The sequence below is a fragment of the Vipera ursinii genome, assembly GCF_947247035.1.
Source record: "Vipera ursinii genome assembly, chromosome: 2".
In the NCBI taxonomy this organism is placed as follows: domain Eukaryota; kingdom Metazoa; phylum Chordata; class Lepidosauria; order Squamata; family Viperidae; genus Vipera; species Vipera ursinii.
Window position 1 is genome coordinate 234,972,955 of NC_139513.1, and position 20,633 is coordinate 234,993,587.

The window sequence follows — 20,633 nt, forward strand, 5'->3', positions numbered from 1 at the left end:
GACAGAAAGATAAAACATATATTTATGTTATATCAGGATAAAGGAAAATATAGCAACAACAAAGATCAACATTATTTGTGTTTGTTCTTATTTTTGATATTAGCCTTTATACAATATTTTGATCAAAACATAAATTATCACACTCCAGAATTATGTTGTTGTTGTTGTTCTTATTATTGATTTAATCTTCAATTTAATTCACAGTCTGATAAAAACTTAACAGTTCAAGCCCTAACCAAGGACCTAAGAGCTGTTAAGGTAGCATCTGAGTACATAGGCAGTTCCGAGTAAGGTGGTTATTTGCAAAGTCAGAATATTCAGGTCTAATTGGTTCAAAATTTACATGTATCTGGGCAGCCCTTTGGGTATTTCTCCAAGGGTCCCTATTACTATTGGTCATATATTGATTTCTTCCTACACAATCGCTCAACTTCAATTTGCATATCATAATGTTTTGTTATTTTATCTAGATATTTCTCTTCAATTCATGCATTTCTCTTCATTCATGCATAATTGCAATATCAATTATTGTTATGGTTATTATTGTATTGCATTGTTACAATAGCCAGGTGACCACAATGCTATTGTAGAATAGTAGTTTGGCTTGCCAAATGTACTATAGGGCACACTTGTGTACTTCCTTCCAGAGGACGGCAAGCTGGCTTTGCATCAGAGAGAAAGACAAGCGGCTGCTCCTGCAAAGTCACCAAAGGCCCCCTCCCATCCTGGAGCTGCCTCACAAACAGGCAGGGCAACTGGGAAGATTCGGAGCCATCAGGAATTTGACAGCTTGCAAATTCTCCCCCCCTTGTCTCCCCACCAGTGTGGTACTTATCTATCTACTTTCATAGAACATTCTTTTGAACTGTAGGTGGACAGAAGCTGAGGGGAGTAACAGGAGCTCACCCTGCTACACAGTGATTGGGCTGGAACCACCAGAGCTTTTGACCATTTATGGGGTCATTAAGCCACTGAGCCACCACACCTGTCAACAAAACATTAATAAAATGGCATAGAAAGAAATGAATAATATTTCTCCAAGTAAAAGAATACAACAAGCTGTATTTAATGGTATCTATGTTCATTCAATGGAAGCTTGACTCTCATTACTATTTCCTGACCTTTCCTGACCTATTTTCCAGAAATCAGTTTCACAAAATACCCTCAGTCTCTCAGGACATTCTAAACAAACAAACAAACGAATGAATAAACAAGCAAATAAATAAATAAATAAAAAACAGATCAGCAACTTATTCAGTATGTTATGGAAAATATCAAAAATAAAATAGATTTGTTATTCCAATGTAAAAAAACCACCAAAATAATTAAACATGCATAAAAATAAAACGGAATGAAAAATGCAAATAAGCAATATTGTTACATAAGAATTGGTAATACAAGACAGAACAGAAAGGAGTGGAAAAAATAACGATACAACCTTGCTGATGATAGCAAAAAGAAATAACTCTATTTCAAGTTTAGACCAAATTTTATCAGGACAGTTACCTTGACATCAGCCTCATTTTTTAGATTTTTATCCTGCCTTTATTCCTTTTATAAATAACTCAAGGTGACAAACATACTTAATACTCCTTCCTTCTCTAATTTTCACTACAACAACAACCCTATCAGGTGAGTTGAGCTAAAAGAGAATAAGAATGAATCACCCAGAGGGCTTTCCAATCTTACATTTTATAAACATGCTAAGCAGTAAGCTGCGGTGAAAAAACCTAGGAAATATGTTTTGACTATGGTGAAATTTGCACAAGCATTTTAGACCCATCATCATGACACCTGGTTCACCCATGGGAAACAGGATGGACTTTCTAATTCATTATATTGGCACATTCACTTTAATGTTTATTATATCTCCTGCTTGCTTTGCATCACTACTTTGAAACAATTGACATTCTCAGCAGCTTTGAAAAAATAAATATTTATACTATTCTGGCTCTTCCAGGAAACAGAGGTTTCAAAATCCAGTTTCAGGAAGCTGGCTACAGGAGGTGAAAGGTAATGCAATAAATAAATAAGCAAAGTGATCCTTCTACCTAGTGTGTCAAGATCAGAAAAAAAATAATTACTAATTTAAGACTTACTGGAAGCTAACTATTTACCCCAAACAATCTTCTAGGATTGGGGAAAGAATAGCAACAGGAAATTATTGATTTCTTTTTTTGAAAAAAACCTGTTTCAAATGTACATGAACAAGCTATGCACCTGGGAATAGCCATTAATATTTTCTTCAGTTCATCTATATTAGCAGACAATTAATGCATTTGCAATTCTGATCTATAAATAATTGCAGTTGTAATAATTACATAACATTCCTAATTTTTCTATTACTTTTACTTTTACATTATCAGTTGATGTAAGCCTTATACCCATGTAGAGACCACACTTCATTCGATTTTGGTTCCTTCTTAGTAAATTTACATTCCAGTGCAGTATAACCACCCATCTCATAGGAAAGAAATTTCAGGGTTGTTTTTTTTAATGAATGAAAGTTTGCAGAGTTACCAAAAATAGTAAAATTCAAGGAAAAACATTAATAAGCATTTTCTTGATAGCAGTTTGGCCTATGAAAGGAAGCTAGACTTTTCTCTCAATGCTGGAGTTAAAAGAAATCACATGAAAACATGAAGTTGAATATTACCCAAAATAATCCATTTAACATCCAGATGTTCTTATTATTATTCTTATTACATTCCTACAGTAATAGTTATTTCTGTTAACTGTTCCTTGCAGGAATTTCCAGTCCTTTCAGCGTCTTGGTAGCCCTTCTCTCGACTTGCTCCAATTTATAAATGTCCTTTTAAAACTGTGGTATGCATAACAGAATACAATACTTTAAGTGACATCTGACTGAAACAGTGAAGAGCAGGATGACTACTTCTATGCAAGTGATCATAATTAAAATTAAGATTTTTACTCAATATTTGCACGAAATTATACTATGAAGGCAAATTGGAAATAAACCTCCATTTGATTATCAATGACAGACACTCACAGATACAGAATTTTATGTTTAGAAAACTACATTACATTAATTTTTTACATCATCACCATTCAAATTGAGGCACTTGTCATAACGCTTGGTGCCAAATCTGGAGGGTGATCAAAAGCATCCCAACGGAACTTCTTCAAAAGTTCTTGGGTGCATCTAGCGGTGTGCAGGGTGAGCATTATTGTGAACCAACACCACACCAGAAGTGGTGCCATAGAAAATTCCACCAAATGTGAAGTTGCCAAAGTAATTCTGCTAGTGCAGTTCATGGAGCATGGTTTGATCATCAGTTCAGAAGTATATTGTGAAATGATATGAAAACTCAAATGAGCCATCCATAACAAGCATCATGGCATGCTGACTTCCGCTGTGGTGTTGTTTCACAATAATGTTCACCCACACACTGCTAGACACACCCAAAAACTTTTGAAGCAGTTCCATTGGGATGTTTTTGATCACCCCCCCCAATAGCTAAGAATTGTTGCCGAGCGGCTATTATTAAGGAATTTCAAACCTTGTAAGACATTATGAAAAGTGCTTCAATTTGAATGGCAATTATGTCAAAAAGTAATGTAATGTTGTAGTTTTCTATTGTGTATAATAAAAGTTCTGTATCTGTGAGTGTCTGTCATTGATAACAAAACAGAGGTTTATTTCCAAACTGCCCTTGTATTTTCTTGGTCCATCTTTTCATCTTTTCAATTCTTTTCCACTTTCTTACTTTTAATAGAGGGGCAGCAACAGAGAAATCTTTCCTCTTTGCCAAACGGTCACACACATCTCTCTCTCTCTATATATATATATAAACACTTGTGTGTATGCTCCTTTCTTTCAATGGGTAAGTGGGAAGTAGTGATCCTGTACCTGCCAGGCTTGTGATCACTAGGAAAGAGATTATTATTTCTGGAGTGGATTATGCTTCTGAATGGATCAATGTGGAACACCAATTTGTGTTTTGAAAAAAATGAGAAATCAGTTTGCTGAAAGTAGTATTATATGATTTGCTCCCCCCTTCTAAAAGGTAAAGGTTCCCCTGCACATGTGTGCTAGTCGTTTCCAACTCTAGGGGCCGGTGCTCATCTCTGTTTCAAAGCCGAAGAGCCAGCGCTTGTCTGAGGATGTCTCTGTGGTCATGTGGCCGGCATGACTAGACACCAAAGGCGCACGGAACGCTGTTACCTTCCCACCGTAGTGGTCCCTATTTTTCTACTTGCATTTTTATGTGCTTTTGAACTGCTAGGTTGGCAGAAGCTGGGATGAGTAACAGGCGCTCACTCTGTTATGCGGCACTTGGGATTCGACCCGCCAAACTGCCGACCATCTGATCGACAAGCTCAGCGTCCTAACCCACTGAGCCACTGCATCCCTTCTCCCCTTCTAAACACACGCCCAATTTGCTTCAAAGTTAGATCAGTAGTTTAGCAAGCAGATCAACATGTTAATTGAAGGGAATAATTCCCATGGAAAAGAAAATGAAGTTTGTGTCCTCATATCTTGGTAACAGTCTGGCTGGCATGCCCAATTGAAAAAGAATATGGCTTCAATAATACTTTCCAGGATCCTCTATGTGCAGCAATATGGAATAACAAAATAAATAAAATAAAAATATTTAAAGGAGTCTCTTTTCAAACTAAGATTATGCTCTACATTCTCTTCAACTCTTCCCATTAACATTCTGACAGCTGAGTCTTGGTAAAAGAATGACTGGTATAGCAAAAGGGTATAAGGTATGTATCAGGTAATCTTGCAAGAAAGGGGTCCTGACATGCCCTTCAAATGCCAGCAGAATTCTTCATGTGGGAGAAAAAATTGTTTGCCCTAGGCTTAGAACATTGACTTTCTTCTTTACCTATTTTCTCTACTTCCTTTTTTTTTTTTTACTTTGACAAAACACTTCGTTTCTCAAAGCTTTTAGTGTCATGGAAGCTTCACACTTTAATTCCAACACCAAAACAGTTTGCAATTTTCTATGTTAAAACCCCGTGCACCTACTCAGGTTCTGTGGGTTAAGAAGTTCTTTATTCACTTAATAGTCGGGGAGGAGGGATTGGATTTTGGGAAATCAATACTGAGTATTGATTGGTTTTTTTCTGTAGAATCATAACCCTATATTGGAGTCAGGTTTCCTCAGTACAACAATTCAAAAATGATGATTGGCTTGCAATATTTATAGTCTAAGATTTTAAGTTAGAGCAGATTTACTGAAAAGTATCAATTAATTGGTGGCTGAAAATGGTGCAGCTTTTGTTTTGATTTCACTTGCTTGCTAGGCATGACCTGATTGTTTAGTAGATTAGTAGATCATATTTACTTCCACTAATCTGATTTGTTGATGGCCCAGATTTCTGAATGTTTGGCTTCCTGCTATTCTCTGTCTTTCCTGCTGTTTGTGTGATCTATTATTTCTGTTGTCATAATCAAAAGTGTGATTTATATTGAGGAATGTGTAGTTGTTAAGAACTTGCAAACTTGTTTCTTTATTGCAGTTGTGTGTCTTTCATTCTTTAAGAAATCCATAAATGGTGCCCCAATGATCTCACAAACTCAAATAGAGACGCTAGGCTATTTTTGTAATGTTAGCAAGTATACAAAGACAAAAACTGGAAGATTAATCCAAAGACAAAGGTACTGTTTAAAATTAAAAGGGATTTCTGATTATCTGGACCCGTACCAATCGGGTTTCAGACCCGGACACAGCACGGAGACGGCATTGGTTGTGCTGGTGAATGATCTCTGGAGGGCTAGGGATAGGGGTTGCTCCTCTGTCCTGGTCCTATTAGATCTCTCAGCGGCTTTCGATACCATCGACCATGGTATCCTGCTGCGGCGTCTCAGGGGGTTGGGAGTGGGAGGCACCATTTTACGGTGGTTCTCCTCCTACCTCCTGGGCCGCTCGCAGTCAGTGTTGACGGGAGGGCAGAGATCCGCCCCGAGGCCTCTCATTTGTGGAGTTCCTCAGGGGTCGGTTCTCTCGCCTCTCCTGTTCAACATCTATATGAAGCCACTGGGCGAGATCATTCGTGGTTTTGGGGTGGGGTATCATCAGTACGCTGATGATACCCAACTTTTTCTTTCCACCCCGAACCAACCCAGTGATGCCCTCGCTGTGATGTCCCGGTGCCTGGAGGTGGTCCATGTCTGGATGGGGAGAAACAGGCTTCGTCTCAATCCTGCCAAGACTGAGTGGCTGTGCATATCGGCATCTCGGGCTAACCAGACTATTCCACCTCTAACGATGGGGGGTGAGGTGTTACCCCCCGTTGATAGGGCTCGCAACTTGGGCGTCCTCCTGGATTCACGACTCAATTTTGAAGACCACATAGGAGCCGTGACCAGGGGGGCTTTTGCACAGGTTCGCCTGGTGCGCCAGTTGCGTCCCTATCTGGACCGAGATGCCCTACTCACAGTTACTCATGCACTCGTGACCTCCCGTTTGGACTACTGTAACGCTCTCTACATGGGGCTGCCCTTGAGGACCACTCGGAGGCTTCAACTGGTGCAGAATGCGGCCACGCAAGTTGTAATGGGGGTCTCCCGATACTCCCACGTAACACCTCTACTCCGCGAGCTGCATTGGCTTCTGGTTGCCCTCCAGGTGAAATTCAAGGTGCTGGTTATTACCTATAAAGCCCTACATGGCTTGGGTCCGGGGTATTTGAGGGAACACCTGCTGCCGGCATCAAATGCCCTTCGTCCAGTGCGCTCCCACAGGGAGGGTCTGCTCAGGGTCCCACCGGTAAGATATTGCCGGCAGGTGACACCCAGGGACAGGGCCTTCTCAGTGGGGGCGCCTGCCCTCTGGAACCAGCTGCCAGTGGAGCTGAGGACTGCCCCCGACCTCCGTTCATTCCGCCGGGGCCTGAAGACCTGGCTCTTCGAGCTCTCGGGCCCAGGCTGAGGAGTAATTTATTTTAATTGGGGTTTTAATTGCACAGGGTTAGTTTAATCTTTTAAAAATTGGTTTTAACTTTTGTATTGTTGGTTTTTAATTCCCTGTAAACCGCCCTGAGTCCTCAGGGAAAGGGCGGTATATAAATGTAATAAAATAAATAAATAAATTTCAAAAAATGAATATTTAACTCTTTTGAATGGTAACTTTACCTTTCATGGTTCAAGTTTGCAACTTTGCTACATGTTTAAGTTCAGTTCTAAATCCAAAGGCACCCTTTAGTGCGTTTTCAATTTACCCTGTGCAAATAAAGCAGGTTACAATTCCTAAAGATTTGGGTTTGTTCTTGAAAATGTATTTAGCAGTTTCAGCTAACCCAGCATGCTGCAGCAAAATATTAATTAATCATGGGTTAAGGGTTCCCAGTTTAAGGTGTACCTTATGACCTATGAAGCCCTATCTCTAGGAACACATTCTCCATTAGAGCTTTTATAATCCATAAAAGATGCTCTTCCTCTCTTCTGCCTCACCGTCATCTAGCTTCTCAAAGAATAATTGCATAGATATTTGAGGAACTGCCAACAGACTAATGTTTCAATTCTTTCCAAACAGTAGAGAATCTGACAAAAGAGCAGGACCTTTTGTTAAAAGCAAGAAGTGAAAAATAATGCATATCAAAAAGATGGCTTTTTATTGTCACATGTAGGTACTAAAAAAATCTTGGACAAAATATTCCATTATAACTTAAAGGGAATTTTGTCATTTTGGTTAATAATTTTTTTCTATTCCTTTACATTGTTTTATTCCTTACAGAATTAACACCAATAGTTTGATTAATACATGTTGCACACAATGGGTATCATCAGAAATATTTCAATAAAATCATTTTATAGTTATTTACTTATACATTGGTTACAAAATAGTGTCTTATTTTTCAGAGAAAAGGACTCTTGTTCCTTTAATTCGGGGTCATTTTTAAACAGACCTTGTCTACTTCCAAGCCTCATCTAGATCAGATTTTGCTAATATCTGGATCAGAGACCAGCAGGTAAAAACAAGACTATTGGATAGACTGGATTTAAAAAACAAAAAGCAAACAAACCCATGCTTTTTTCTGAATGGCATATTTCAATATATCTACTAAAATATGAATTAAGTCCATGAAGTGCAGTTGACATTTCATCTGTTTATGGAGCTATTTTTCTATTTTCATCTTATAATAGGAACCACTTTCAATTATGACATATTGGCATGCATTATGTAAGTTGTCCTATATTGCCTAAAACACATCTATTTTTTTCCCGAAGAAAGTCAAATGGCTATTGATTATATCCATGCAGTGGTGTAGCGTGGGGGTGCAGGGGGGGCCGGCTGCACCGGGCGCAACATCTGGGGGGGCGCTCACACTGAGCTGCTCAGGGAGCCCCAAGGGCTGCACAGAGTTGGCTTGGCTCCGCTCTTGAGCTGCTCTTTCTTGCAAAGCGAAATGAGTCTGGCAGGTGAGATGGGCGGCCACATAAACTGAATAAAATAAATAGAAGCGCCCAACTCTCCGCCCAGGCTCAGGCCAACCGCAAGCGCCCCGCAGGCGCCCCGGCAGGCTTGGCCGAGCGAAGACGGACCCGCCGGCCGGCCGGCCTAGCTTCGTGCACATGCGTGGCTTTATCACGTGCGAGCTTGAATGCAGCAGCTCTTGCAGGTCGGAGCCCCGCCCAGCCGCCCTCAAGAGGGACCCGGAAGCATCCCGCATTGCGCGCGACTCTTCTTGGAAAGTCTACGCCGCTGCGGGGTGCGTCTTTTCGGCGGTGCCGTGACATCACCGCCCACCCGCCCCTCTATTTCCGCTTCCGGTTGCCTTGCCCCGGGTGCTGACAACCCACGCTACGCCACTGTATCCATGTGAACACCTAAAATCATTCTGTAATGTTGGACTTACCAACAAAGAGCTGACTGTTGAGCTGCAAACGGATATGCCCGTCAGATGGAGCTGCGTGAATCCTTTGAGGAAGCTGGTCTACTTGCAAAGACGCCTCTTTGATGTTTCTTTCAGCCTTCACATAGTGCCACTGGTTGTCATTTAAGGGAATAGGTGACTGCACTGTGATTTCATTAGGCCCATTTCCCACATCAAATGAAAATGTCACTTCAAGTGGTGCTACAAAAGTTAAAAATAACTAAGACACTTTAGAATGACAATCACACAGACACACAAAAAAAACACAAAAATTTCAAAATACTGAAAACATGGTATTTTTCTTTTTTGGTTCTAAATGAAAGACTAGATTCAATGTAGTTTGTTGGAAATATGACTTTATACATCAATGTTGATGTTCTTATTGGATAGATGCTGAAAATAATACTTTATTTAAACTCAAAAAATAATTTAGGTGTGAAATTATAGTAGAAATAATGCATGTGAATATTAACCAGCTAAGTATAATTTGCTTTCTGATGTACAAATAGGTACAGTGATTTGAGTTGCTGCAAATAAAATAGTATATTTAGCTGAAATATTCTATTGGACTGGTATTAAATTTACTTTCTGTTACATAGTTTTAATAACAATTTCAACCCATCTGGAATTATTTCAAGAAAATGGAGTAGAATTTAAATATTAACTATAGATGCCAAATATTTTCATATTTGGTCAAAAATGCTTCTTTTGAAAAAAAACGATTGCCATAAATTACCGTATCCAGTTCAATATTGTATTGGAAAAGTTTCTTATCTACCCATAAAACTTGTTGTGCTTATTCAGTTCCCAATATAGGTCTGAACTGAAGCAAAAGTAAAAACTCGCATCAGTTAAAACAGACAACAAAACAACTTGGAACAGCCAAACTCACTGTACATATTGTCATAGAAAATTTCTAGAACTCAGCAAATATTTCATATTCAATTACAAGCATTTTTAAAACACTATTTGATTTGGCCTAGATGTGGCCAGGAAAATCGCTACATAACTCCCATGTCTCTTGGAAGTCTTGGCAGTTCAAAGCTATTTTTTTAGAAGAAACATTTTTATTTACAAGAATGGCAGGGACTTCTTCTATATTTGGTGCACTTATAATGCTAGCTAGTTTGGTAATGAAATGTCTGCAAGAAAAGCACCAAGTTCAGAGAGCATCAAGGACCCCACAGTTCAACTCTGAGCTACAAATATTGTTTTCTATCAGAAGAGAATGTGTGTGTGTGTGTGTGTGTGTGTCTGTGTGCGTGTGTGTTAAACTGTTTGTTCTAGACCTGGACTATATGAGTAGTGTAAACAAGGATTTTTTGTATGTTTTTCTCTCCCATACAAATGTCTTATAATAGGAAATTTGTATCGTCAGATTCACAACTTTACTGGGATCTCAATGGATCCCCTTTATATCTCTATGTGCTGGACTTTTCTTTTTCACCCTCTCACCACTAGTGGTGCCATCAGAGATGCTCTAATGAAAGTCATGGAATCAATACCCATGGCAGGCAAAGTGATAAGGGAATTATTTCCCTGTTATGTAATATTATGTTTTGCTGTTGTAGAAGTTCAGTTGCATAGTAACTGTAGGGCCCTTAAATCCAGCCTCTTTCATATTATGTCCATGTTAGGCAAAAATCTGAAAAAAAATGTCCGTTTTGATATGTTGAACCTGAACCTTGGTAATACAACCTAGAAAATGCAGGTGTGTTGATTACAATTTTTTGGCTGGCAAACATGCAAGTTTATGCTAAAAAAAGAAAATCAGTGAGTTATCTCTGAGCTAAAAGAAGTGTCTGTCTGAAATTATGTAGACATCCTATCATTGTCTGAAACAGGAGTTACTGAAATATAATTCTAGTGTAAATTTATGTGAAAAGTCATTTATACATAAATTTGTAAATGGAATCTCTCCAGATCATTTATTGGCTAGTCTGTACATTAAAACTATGACAAACCAACATTTGGATGCAAGCTACATACTTGAATCTGCTGTATTATTTTTGAGGCAAAAGATGTTAGTTACCTCAAGTGCTTCCTTGTTAGGAAGGCAGGTCGTGAGTTTAGCTATAATCAGATTTAGTCACATAACTGCTCTTCTCAACATAAATATACTTTTTTTACTCAATGGAACTACTCACTGTAGACTGTTTAGTTCATCTCATTTTTGAGTGGTGTTATACTGAAAAGAATATTCATAAGAGGTAGTCAAAATATATTTGTTTTTCAAGAATAGGTTTTGTGAAAAATATACCTCTAGAATGAATGAAGGAAGGAAGGCATTAAGTAGCAGATTTTGTATATTTCAAGTGCGGCACATATACTTGAAGAATATAACTTGAAATGAATAACCTAGCATGGAGTAGTAAAGTCATTTATATTCAGAGTTTACTACATTGAGGAGAACCAGTCAATTGAATTTTGCTCCTGTGTCTCAATTAAGAGAACTTATTTTCTAATCATTTTTTCAAGCAGGGCTCTTTCCTGGAATCATTTATTGACTCAGCATAAAAATCAGTGGCCCTGTTTGGTGGTTAAAACAAAATCAGCTTTGGGATAGCAAAATAATCAAATTAAATATGTTGGGCCATGTTTTACCGAAAACAGGACTCCCAATAAGCAAGGATCTATATGGGAGGAGTGATAAATTAGCAAGAGACTAGAAGTGCGCAAACCTTCAGACAAGAATCTCATGGAAACCATCAATTACATATTTAATATATATTCCTGGGTCAATGAAATAATCTGCTTCTTAAATAATTAAGGAATTAAAAAAAACATATAATTAGCTTTTTTTAAAAGCTTTTTCTAAAATTGAATGCTCTCCAAAAAAACACCAAACAAACTAATGATTTTAAAATGCCTGGAAGATTAAAAAAAAATATAAATACGTAAATAGACATATACCTGTACAATGAGGCTTGCAATTTCCTATAAGCTTCTGGCACCTTTAGCAACAGTCTGAACCTACTGATGATGTCTATAACTGACCTATATTCTATGTCTAGTATATATCCTTTATGAACGCAACTGAGACTGGTAGTGTGGATCAACAAATCAAAAATAATGGAAGCCAATCAAAAAGGTAGGATACAGTTCAAGCTTGTTTAGGTACTAACTGTGATTCAAAGGAAGGACTTCATTGATAGATATTGCGAGTAAAGGGAATAGCAACATAAAATTCAACTAAAAACCTGAAGAAATAGTTTTCTTCACCTGAAATTGAAAGTACAAAATCCTCTACACCCTCCATTTGTTAACAGAGAGGAAACGCCACCATGAGACTGTCAGCATTCAGAAGATTCACAATAACTGACCAGATATGTGTTAATTCCAAAGAAAAAAATTCAAAAGCAAGCAGATTACCTCTCAAAATATATCTTTGAATATAATCGTGAAACTGAGACAAAAATCACATCGGATTAACTTCTTAAATTGTAAATTTGAACTGAATCATAATTCAAATTAGACCTTGGTTTATTTACAGATCCTTAAGATCCAGGCATTTGAACAGCAAAAGGTTTCAACAGAATTTAAAAGGAGGTTTTTTTGTTTTTTGTTTTAAGCATTGCAGATGTCTTCTCTGTTGCAACAAAGCAGGAATTACCATCATAACAAAAATGCATTCAGAACTTCTGCAGATGCAGCCTGATTTGTGATGCCACCAGAACAGGAGAAGCAGCACAGCTACATTTTGGTGCATAAAGCAACATAGGGGAACTACTTGTTGGTTATGTAAATGAAGCATCAGATTGGTCCCTGCATTGTGCACTGTGTGCATTCTGACTCTTCATGAAAGAAATGCCACCATCTTCAGTTTGGTCTACCAATGACCCATAAGAGTCTGATAATTCTCAAGATTCCAGCTTGAATGTGTGGAATTCAATGCTCCGTTATATGCTGGTTTCATGATTCTCTGAGGCTACTGCATCACTGTATTTTATAGCAGTTCCCATCAATGTACCAGATGGCAAGGCAATTATATTGTTATTTAATATAACAAAACATTAGAAAAAGAGCAAATTTGTGTCCTTTATCCTGTGAGGACATTTTGATTTAAAGTCCATCCGCTATCATATTCCACAGTAAGTATCTGAATAATTGAACAAGAACTTTTTTTTTGAAAGGTGATAGGTAAAATTATTATATTTTGTCAAATCTTCTCCCATCTCTTTTTTTACAGAAATCCGAAACTTCTATTGTAAAGTATGGAGAATGCATTTATTTCTTCATGAGTTTTATCTGGTTTCTCTTCAGATTATATATCCCAAGCAGTCTTTTTTTTCAAAATTTCTGAATGATAACATCTCTGACTAAGGTTAGTGAATGTGCTATATCATAGCTGGATCACCCTGTTTCTAGTTCAACACTTAGCCATAGATTAGACTGACTCAGCTGCTCTAATCTATGTAAATTCTCCATCTTTTTTCCCCTTTCTTTTAGTGTTTGGAAGCTAAAAAAAACACACCTTGAATCTGTGGCATTGGCAGACTGCTTGCCATTTTCAAACCCTTGACAATAACTATGTGGAACAGATACTCATTGCTAGTCCCTGCCAGTCAGCAAATTTCAACAATGAAGTCTGTTTTCTAAGTTGATGCACTGCCTTTCTCTTCAACTTTTCAAATTTTTCCCCAGTATTGCCTGAAACTACATCTTATCAGGAAAGCAGAATAAATGTTATATATGATTGTATTGCAAAGCATAGAAAAGAAAGAAAATAGTTGCACAGTGCAGACTGACTGTTAAAAGCTTGGTCTCCGAAGCCTACATGTGAAGAAAGAACTCCAAACCAGGGGCCACTTGGATATTATTCCCTATCTTCTGTTTTGTAAAACAAAACAAAACAAAACTCTTAAAATAATATTATAGTTTTCATACAATGTAAGAATCTTTGTAATTAAATATGGAATTATTATATTTTACATGGGTTTTTTTTCCCCTCCCTAGTGAAGACACAGATAGCTGTCCATAGATATCATTTGATACTATAATACAATCAGTCCTAGGAAAAGATGACTTCATTTAACACAAAATGTTATTCATGCAAACTGCACAGTGTTGCAAATACACTATACTACAGGTAGTTCTAGACTTACAGCAGTTCATTTAGAGAGATTTCAAAATTACAATGGTACTGAAAAAAGTGACTTATGACTGTTTTTCACACTTGTGACACTTGCAGCATCCCCAGGGTCATGTGATCAAAGTTCGGACACTTGGTAACTGACTCACACTTACGATGGTTTCAGTGTCATGGGGGTCATGTGATCCTCTTTTGCGACCTTCTGACAAGCAAAGTCAATGGGGGAAGCCAGATTCACTTAACAACTACTGTATGTTACTGGCTTAACTGTGAGTCACTTAACTGTAACATGAAAGGTCATAAAATGGAGCAAAATTCACTTCTCAAATGTTTCATTTAGCAATAGAAGTGTTGGGCTCGGTTGTGGTTGTAAGTTGAGGACTACCTGTACTTTCTGAAGAGCACTCATTTGCCCTGAAAACCATGAGAAGAAGCAGGATATTACTGAAATCTTGAAATTAGAGGAGCAGGTACATATAGTATAATGCTCATATGCTGTAGTCTGTGATTGTTCAACTCCGTCTTTAGGCTTTAGTAAAGCCACCTCTCAAATTTTCAAACAGCTTTAGCAATCAAGGCATGGTCAAAATATGTAAAATAAATCCTCAAAAGGAACCAATGGAAACTTATTTAAATGTGACTCACAATGCAGTTCTATCCTTACGAAATCTCTGATTCCCAGATTCTCTAAAAACACACCAGAAGAAGCTGTAGTTTTAAAGAAAAAGGACATGTCTGCACTTAGTTCTCCATGAAAAGTGGGGAAATGGAGATAGGAGGCCTCGGTGTTGAAGGAGGCTGCGTTCCAAAACTCTCCTATATATAGAAAAAAAGAAGGTAGAAAATTCCATTACACATATAGTTGTAGTTAATGAATTGGCATCTGATATATTAATTATCCCCAAATAGTGCACTAAATGCCTTCCTTTGAAATGGAAGCTCAATTCATAAGTGCCACAATTCACATGTAGTTGAAGTCTGCCTTTTTCCCATATCATCTACAAAGGCTTAATTCCAAATCATGCAATGTAAAAAATCAAATTGGTGATACTAAAGGACCTTCTCAATTGCTTTCTCAATAGTATGACATTTTGGCAACTAGGAAAGATTCATGCTGGGCCCTCTTTGATGGCCTTTGAGGATGATGAAAGCAATCCCATCATCATGAATCTGAAAGACACTTCCCTTATGTTTATATCTGTTGCTATCTGTTTTCTTGTGAACTTTTGATTGTTCTTTTCTTGTTGTCTACTACTTTTCTTATTTTCATCTTTGATTGTTGACCAGCTTAGGGTTCCATTTGAAGACCAACCAGTAGATTACAAATATTAAAAGGAAGGAAGGAAGGAAGGAAGGAAGGAAGGAAGGAAGGAAGGAAGGAAGGAAGGAAGGAAGGAAGGAAGGAAAGTTAAAATGCATGTATTTGCATACATAGGTTTTATAGGTAATAGTTAATTCCTAGTTAATGGAAATTACACTACAGTTTCATTTTCACTGCTTTACCACCCATCCAAAGACTAGAACAAGGCTATTATACTATTTCTAAGAGTGCTTATCAGTCTTACGTGAAATACCAGTTATTATGCAGTTCATGAGCATGTTAGGAAATTGATTTTCCTTATCAATTTTCAAGAAAGTTGAGTCCTAAAGTTACTTTGTTGGCAATTATACCGCATATTTAAATCTCTTTATACCATTGTAATATATATGTACGTCTATGTATTTATCTCTTTCATAAGCTGTATATCATTTGGTAAATTAAATCAGACAATATCAACCAGTGAAAGCTAAATATATTTTCTCTGGTTAGTTTCAAGGGTCTCTTTCTTTTTTAGAAATGTCATTTCCAAAAAAAATATAATAGATAAATTACAAATGAGTTCTAAACCTCAAGTTTCAGTTATACTCAATAGATTCTCTTTTTTTCTTACTTTGTATTAGTTTTTAATCTTCTTGTTTAAAAGTTTTAATTTTGTAAAACACCTTGAGGGAATTTTCTGATCAGAAAGACAGGATATAAATAGATAGCACTTTCTATCTAATTTCACAGTATTCCAGCATGTGCTGATTTATTAACATCTGAACTGATAAGTTTCTTAACTAAACAGAAAAGATACATTGATTTGGTTCTAACATTAAGAACAAAATATACATAATATAACATTATATTTTTCTTACTTTTTCAAATTCCTCAGTGTTATTTTCTACAAACACACACACACACACACACACACACACACACACACACAGAGAGAGAGAGAGAGAGAGAGAGAGAGAGAGAGAGAGAGAGAAAGAGAGAAACCTCACTCATTTATTCTCAAATGAGTACAGAGAAGAGCAACAAAGATGATTAGGGGACTGGAGACTAATACATACAAGGAACGGCTGCTGGAATTGGGTATGTGTAGTTTAATGAAAAGGACGAGGGGTGACATGATAGCAGTGTTCCAATATCTCAGAGGCTGCCACAAGGAGGAGGGACTCAAGCTATTTTCCAAAGTGCCCAAAGGCAGGACAAGAAGCAATGGATGGAAACAAATCAAGGAAAGAAGCAACCTGGATCTAAGGAGAAACTTCCTGACTGTTAGAACAATTAACCAGTGGAACAAGCTGCCTCCAGAAGTGGTGAATGCTCCAACACTGGAAGTTTTTAAGAAGAGACTGGACAGCCATTTGTCTGAAATGGTATAGGGTTTCCTGCCTGAGCAGGGGGTTGGACTAGATGACCTCCAAGGTCCCTTCCAACATTATTATTATTATTATTATTATTATTATTATTATTATTATTATTATTATTATTATTATTATTATTATTATTATTATTGAACAAATAAATGCAATAGTCTATACTCTGGGGAAATGTATATAAAATGTATCTTTTTTGTACTTATATATCTTTGCTATATGCATTTTTCTTAAAGCAAAAATATATATATGCATTTTCCTAGATTCACTAGTGTATGCCCAAAATGTTTCATAGTGATGCAGAAAATAGAGCAGACGTAAGCTTCAAATGCTTCCAAAGTTATTGAAAGCAAACTTAAAGTAAGAACTTACTCAAAATCATTTTACTGCAGTGCTGAATGTTCTAATCTAAATTACATTTCATCAGCTTTTACAGATACAAGAGCTGGATGTGCTTTATTATCTTGTTGCTTCAAGTTTATATTTCAAGTATGATATTAAATCTACACTTTTATTTTCAAATAAGAATCACTCAGCGTAGAGATGCATAGACCTAGCTGCAAAAGTAACCTTTGCCGTTTTCAGAAGGTTATGACTTGATTTAGATTTCCAGATCAAATGTACACTATAAACAATTATTATTATTATTTATTTATATTCATAACACTGATGAGAGGAAAACAGCCCTTTCCCTGTCCAATGATCAGCTACTGTGCAGGGAAAAAATGGATTCAAATTTAACCTGAAAATCCTATGAATTGTGTGCATGAACACACACACACACACAGAGAGAGACACACAGACACACACAGACACACACACACACACACACACAGAGAGAGAGAGAGAGAGAGAGAGAGAGAGAGAGAGAGAGAGAGAGAGAGAGAGAGAGAGGGAGAAATTTCAATTGATACTAAATCACACAACTGATTTACTTACTATCACCCTGGCAAAGTAAAGGTCCAAGTTTATAAGCTGCTTCAGAATTTGGACGGCCTGTATCTGTGATGACCAGTTCTGTTACTGGCAAATGGTCTTTGTAGGACAGAAGTCCTGTGTCATTTGTCCTGTCCCAAATAAAGAGAGAGTTTCAGAACAAATGTTCATGACCACCTTTCAGACCTATGGAAGAATACTACCTTTATAAATGTGTGTAACAACAACAACAACAACTGCTTTTGAAGAGGATATATGGATAAGATAGTCATGGCATGGAACATTACAGTATTTTTAGTAGCAAAAACTGATATAGCATGAATGATAGAATGAAACCATTATAGCTCCACAGCATCTAGCTTTACGTAACCATGAATTTTCCTGTTCTATTAGGAAACTAATTGACCTCTTACAGTAAATAGGTAATTATTCATAACATGTCGATGTCTTTAAGAAACAGAGCCCCATGTAGCTTAGCAAGAAAGAAAATAAATGATAAATAGCAGAAAATATTTCAGCTTATTGAATTGAATGGCTTTAATTCCCTAGACTCAGTGCTGAACTTATTAAATACAGTGTAAATGCTGTATTCTTGCATAGAGGGAATCTTGAATAATTATGTTTTTTGGACTAATTATTTACTGGTAGTGCTCATTTAATTATAATAATTAGGACTGGAATTTCCATGGCCAAACACCATGGTGAAAAAGTGCTATCTTTAAGTCAATCCCACACTTGCAGTAAATGTGACATCATGTGGTTGCCATTTGCAACTTCGTGCTTGCTTCCCCATTGCCTTTGCTTGTCAGAAGCTGGCACCGAAGGTTACAAATATGACTGATATTGCAGAGGATATTGCAGCATGATAATTACAAGGCAATCATCAAAATAGCCAGATTGTGATTGTGTGACTTTAGGGACGTTGTAACTATTTATAAATATGAGAATTGGCTGTAAGCATTAACTTGATGCCCAAAATTTGAGTGATTGTTAAACAAGGACCACCTGTACTGAATCAGAATATAGGTCAGTTCAGCAATGTTGACACTGATTGAAAGACATTTCTGACTCTAATTGGCAGACACCTCCAAGAACCTGAATATGGGAGGGTGCTCTTACAAAGCATGTGTTCTGACAGGGAATTACAAACCAGAACCATGTTCTGTTCTTGTGACAAATCAATAATTTGGGACCAAATGGTCATCATGGTTTTTGAAGTCTAATTGCTGCACGATAACATGCAACTCTTAACTTTGTTCATGTTTTCCAACAAAGAATATCTAATGTTTAGGTTTCTTTCATTACAGCAGGCATGTCAAACTGCAGGCTCGTGGGCTGAATAAATCATGCTAAAACCGTGCCCACCCCATTGCCAGCAATGGGGGAAAAGTCCTCATACATCGTGTGATGTCATGTGATGACACAAGTTTTACATGCCTGCATTACAGTAAGGATTGGAGAATCTTAACCTTTTTTGGGTATTTGAGGGCACAATTGTTTTGAAGAAAATCTGTGGAATTTATAAAAAAAAGGAAATTAATGATATATTTTTCGCTAATAAAAATTTGCAAAGACTTGCTTTATGAATCAGTCACCTCTGAAGTTAGAACAGGCAACTATTCCTTTTAAACCTTAAAAAAGTTGAAAACAAGTTATTAGGATTGTGTAAACATTGAAATTAATTGAGAAAAATTTTCAGTTTTCATTGGACACTCAAATTGCATTAAAAAGTAAATATGAATTGGACTGATATAAATCCAAATTGATTCAGATTTGCACTATTAAAATTCATACATGTATGTCCAGAAAACATCTGAATCCAATGAAATCAGTTAGGATGCATTATGTACATTTAAATGAATCCATCAAGATTGAACTGGACATGTTTTCTGAATATGATCAAACTAAACCATCAATTCAGTTTATTGAACTGGTTCAAAGCAATTTATCAAAATGCTCCAAATCAATTTAGTATACTTAATATTTATTTCCAATATTTATTAAATATTCACAGGGTATAATAACTAAAGTTTTTCAGAGAGATCCAGTTTCAGATTCCCTGAGTTCTTTTCACATGTGGCAAGCTTAATCTTCTGAGAAGTGTTCACAGTGTTATAATTGTTTTTTTTCATTTTTTAAAAAAAATAAAATTCTAATTTTCCTACAACAATCAATGGACACTTTTTTTTTACTTAGGCCTCGAGTGAAATTACAGATAATTCTTGATAACTGTGATTCATTCAGTGACCATTCTAAGTCATGATTGTGCTGAATGAAAGAATTTACAACTAGTCCCCAAAGTTACAGTCGCTACAGCATCCCCATGCTTGCAAGTACAACACGTTGCCAAGCACTCTGGGATCATGTGATTGCCATTTGCAATCTTCCCTGCCACCTTTCCAAGGATGTTAATGCTGCTTGGAAGTCACTGCTGCCTACCAAGATAATCCCCCCTCATCTTTGGGGGTTGGCCCAAATCTCTGCTGAATTACAAATAGGATTTTGGAACAGGGCATTTCCAGTTTCCTCTTGACTCTGGAAATTGTACTTGGACTGTTAGTACCAAAAACCAAGCAGAATTTTCAGCCAGAAAGGATTTTCAAACCCAAAGTAGAAAGGCTTCAGAATCCTCTCAAATCTAAAAATGCAAGCAATTCCAAGGGTCTCCCATAGTCTGTTTGATCCTACACATACTCCCACACTCCCTTTCCCAAAAAGTAAGTCCCGGGCTTGCAAATGACTTGATTGTGGAAAGCCAGAAGGAGGTTGCTTCACCTAACAACAGGGCCATTCACTTATTGACAACAACTGAAACTGCTTAGATTGCCATCACTAAGCAAAGTGGTCATATTTTATTACTGCAACACTTAGCAACAGCACTCCTGGTCCTAATTGTCATCATATGCAGGGACTACCTGCACACAATTCAGGTTCTAACTGGATAATTTTGACTTGAACTGAATCATACATTCATCATCCTGTAATCAGAATAGTTTTCTAGAACTAATATTGTTTCAAAGATATTTGTTTATCTACCTCATAACTACTTGTTCCCAAACATGATGTGCCC

The 20,633-nt window shown here is 37.1% G+C and overlaps 1 protein-coding gene across 1 annotated transcript in view; it reads right to left on the reverse strand.

The window, feature by feature from the left end:
• Positions 1-20,633, reverse strand: part of CNTNAP4 (contactin associated protein family member 4) — a gene marked incomplete at both ends in the record, with an annotated part of 283,127 nt that overhangs the window by 15,202 nt on the left and 247,292 nt on the right. The window contains 3 exons of the mRNA XM_083353791.1: positions 8,833-9,051; positions 14,588-14,758; positions 17,567-17,694. Coding sequence (XP_083209917.1) covers positions 8,833-9,051; positions 14,588-14,758; positions 17,567-17,694 — 518 coding nt within the window. The remainder of the gene's footprint in view (positions 1-8,832; positions 9,052-14,587; positions 14,759-17,566; positions 17,695-20,633) is intronic.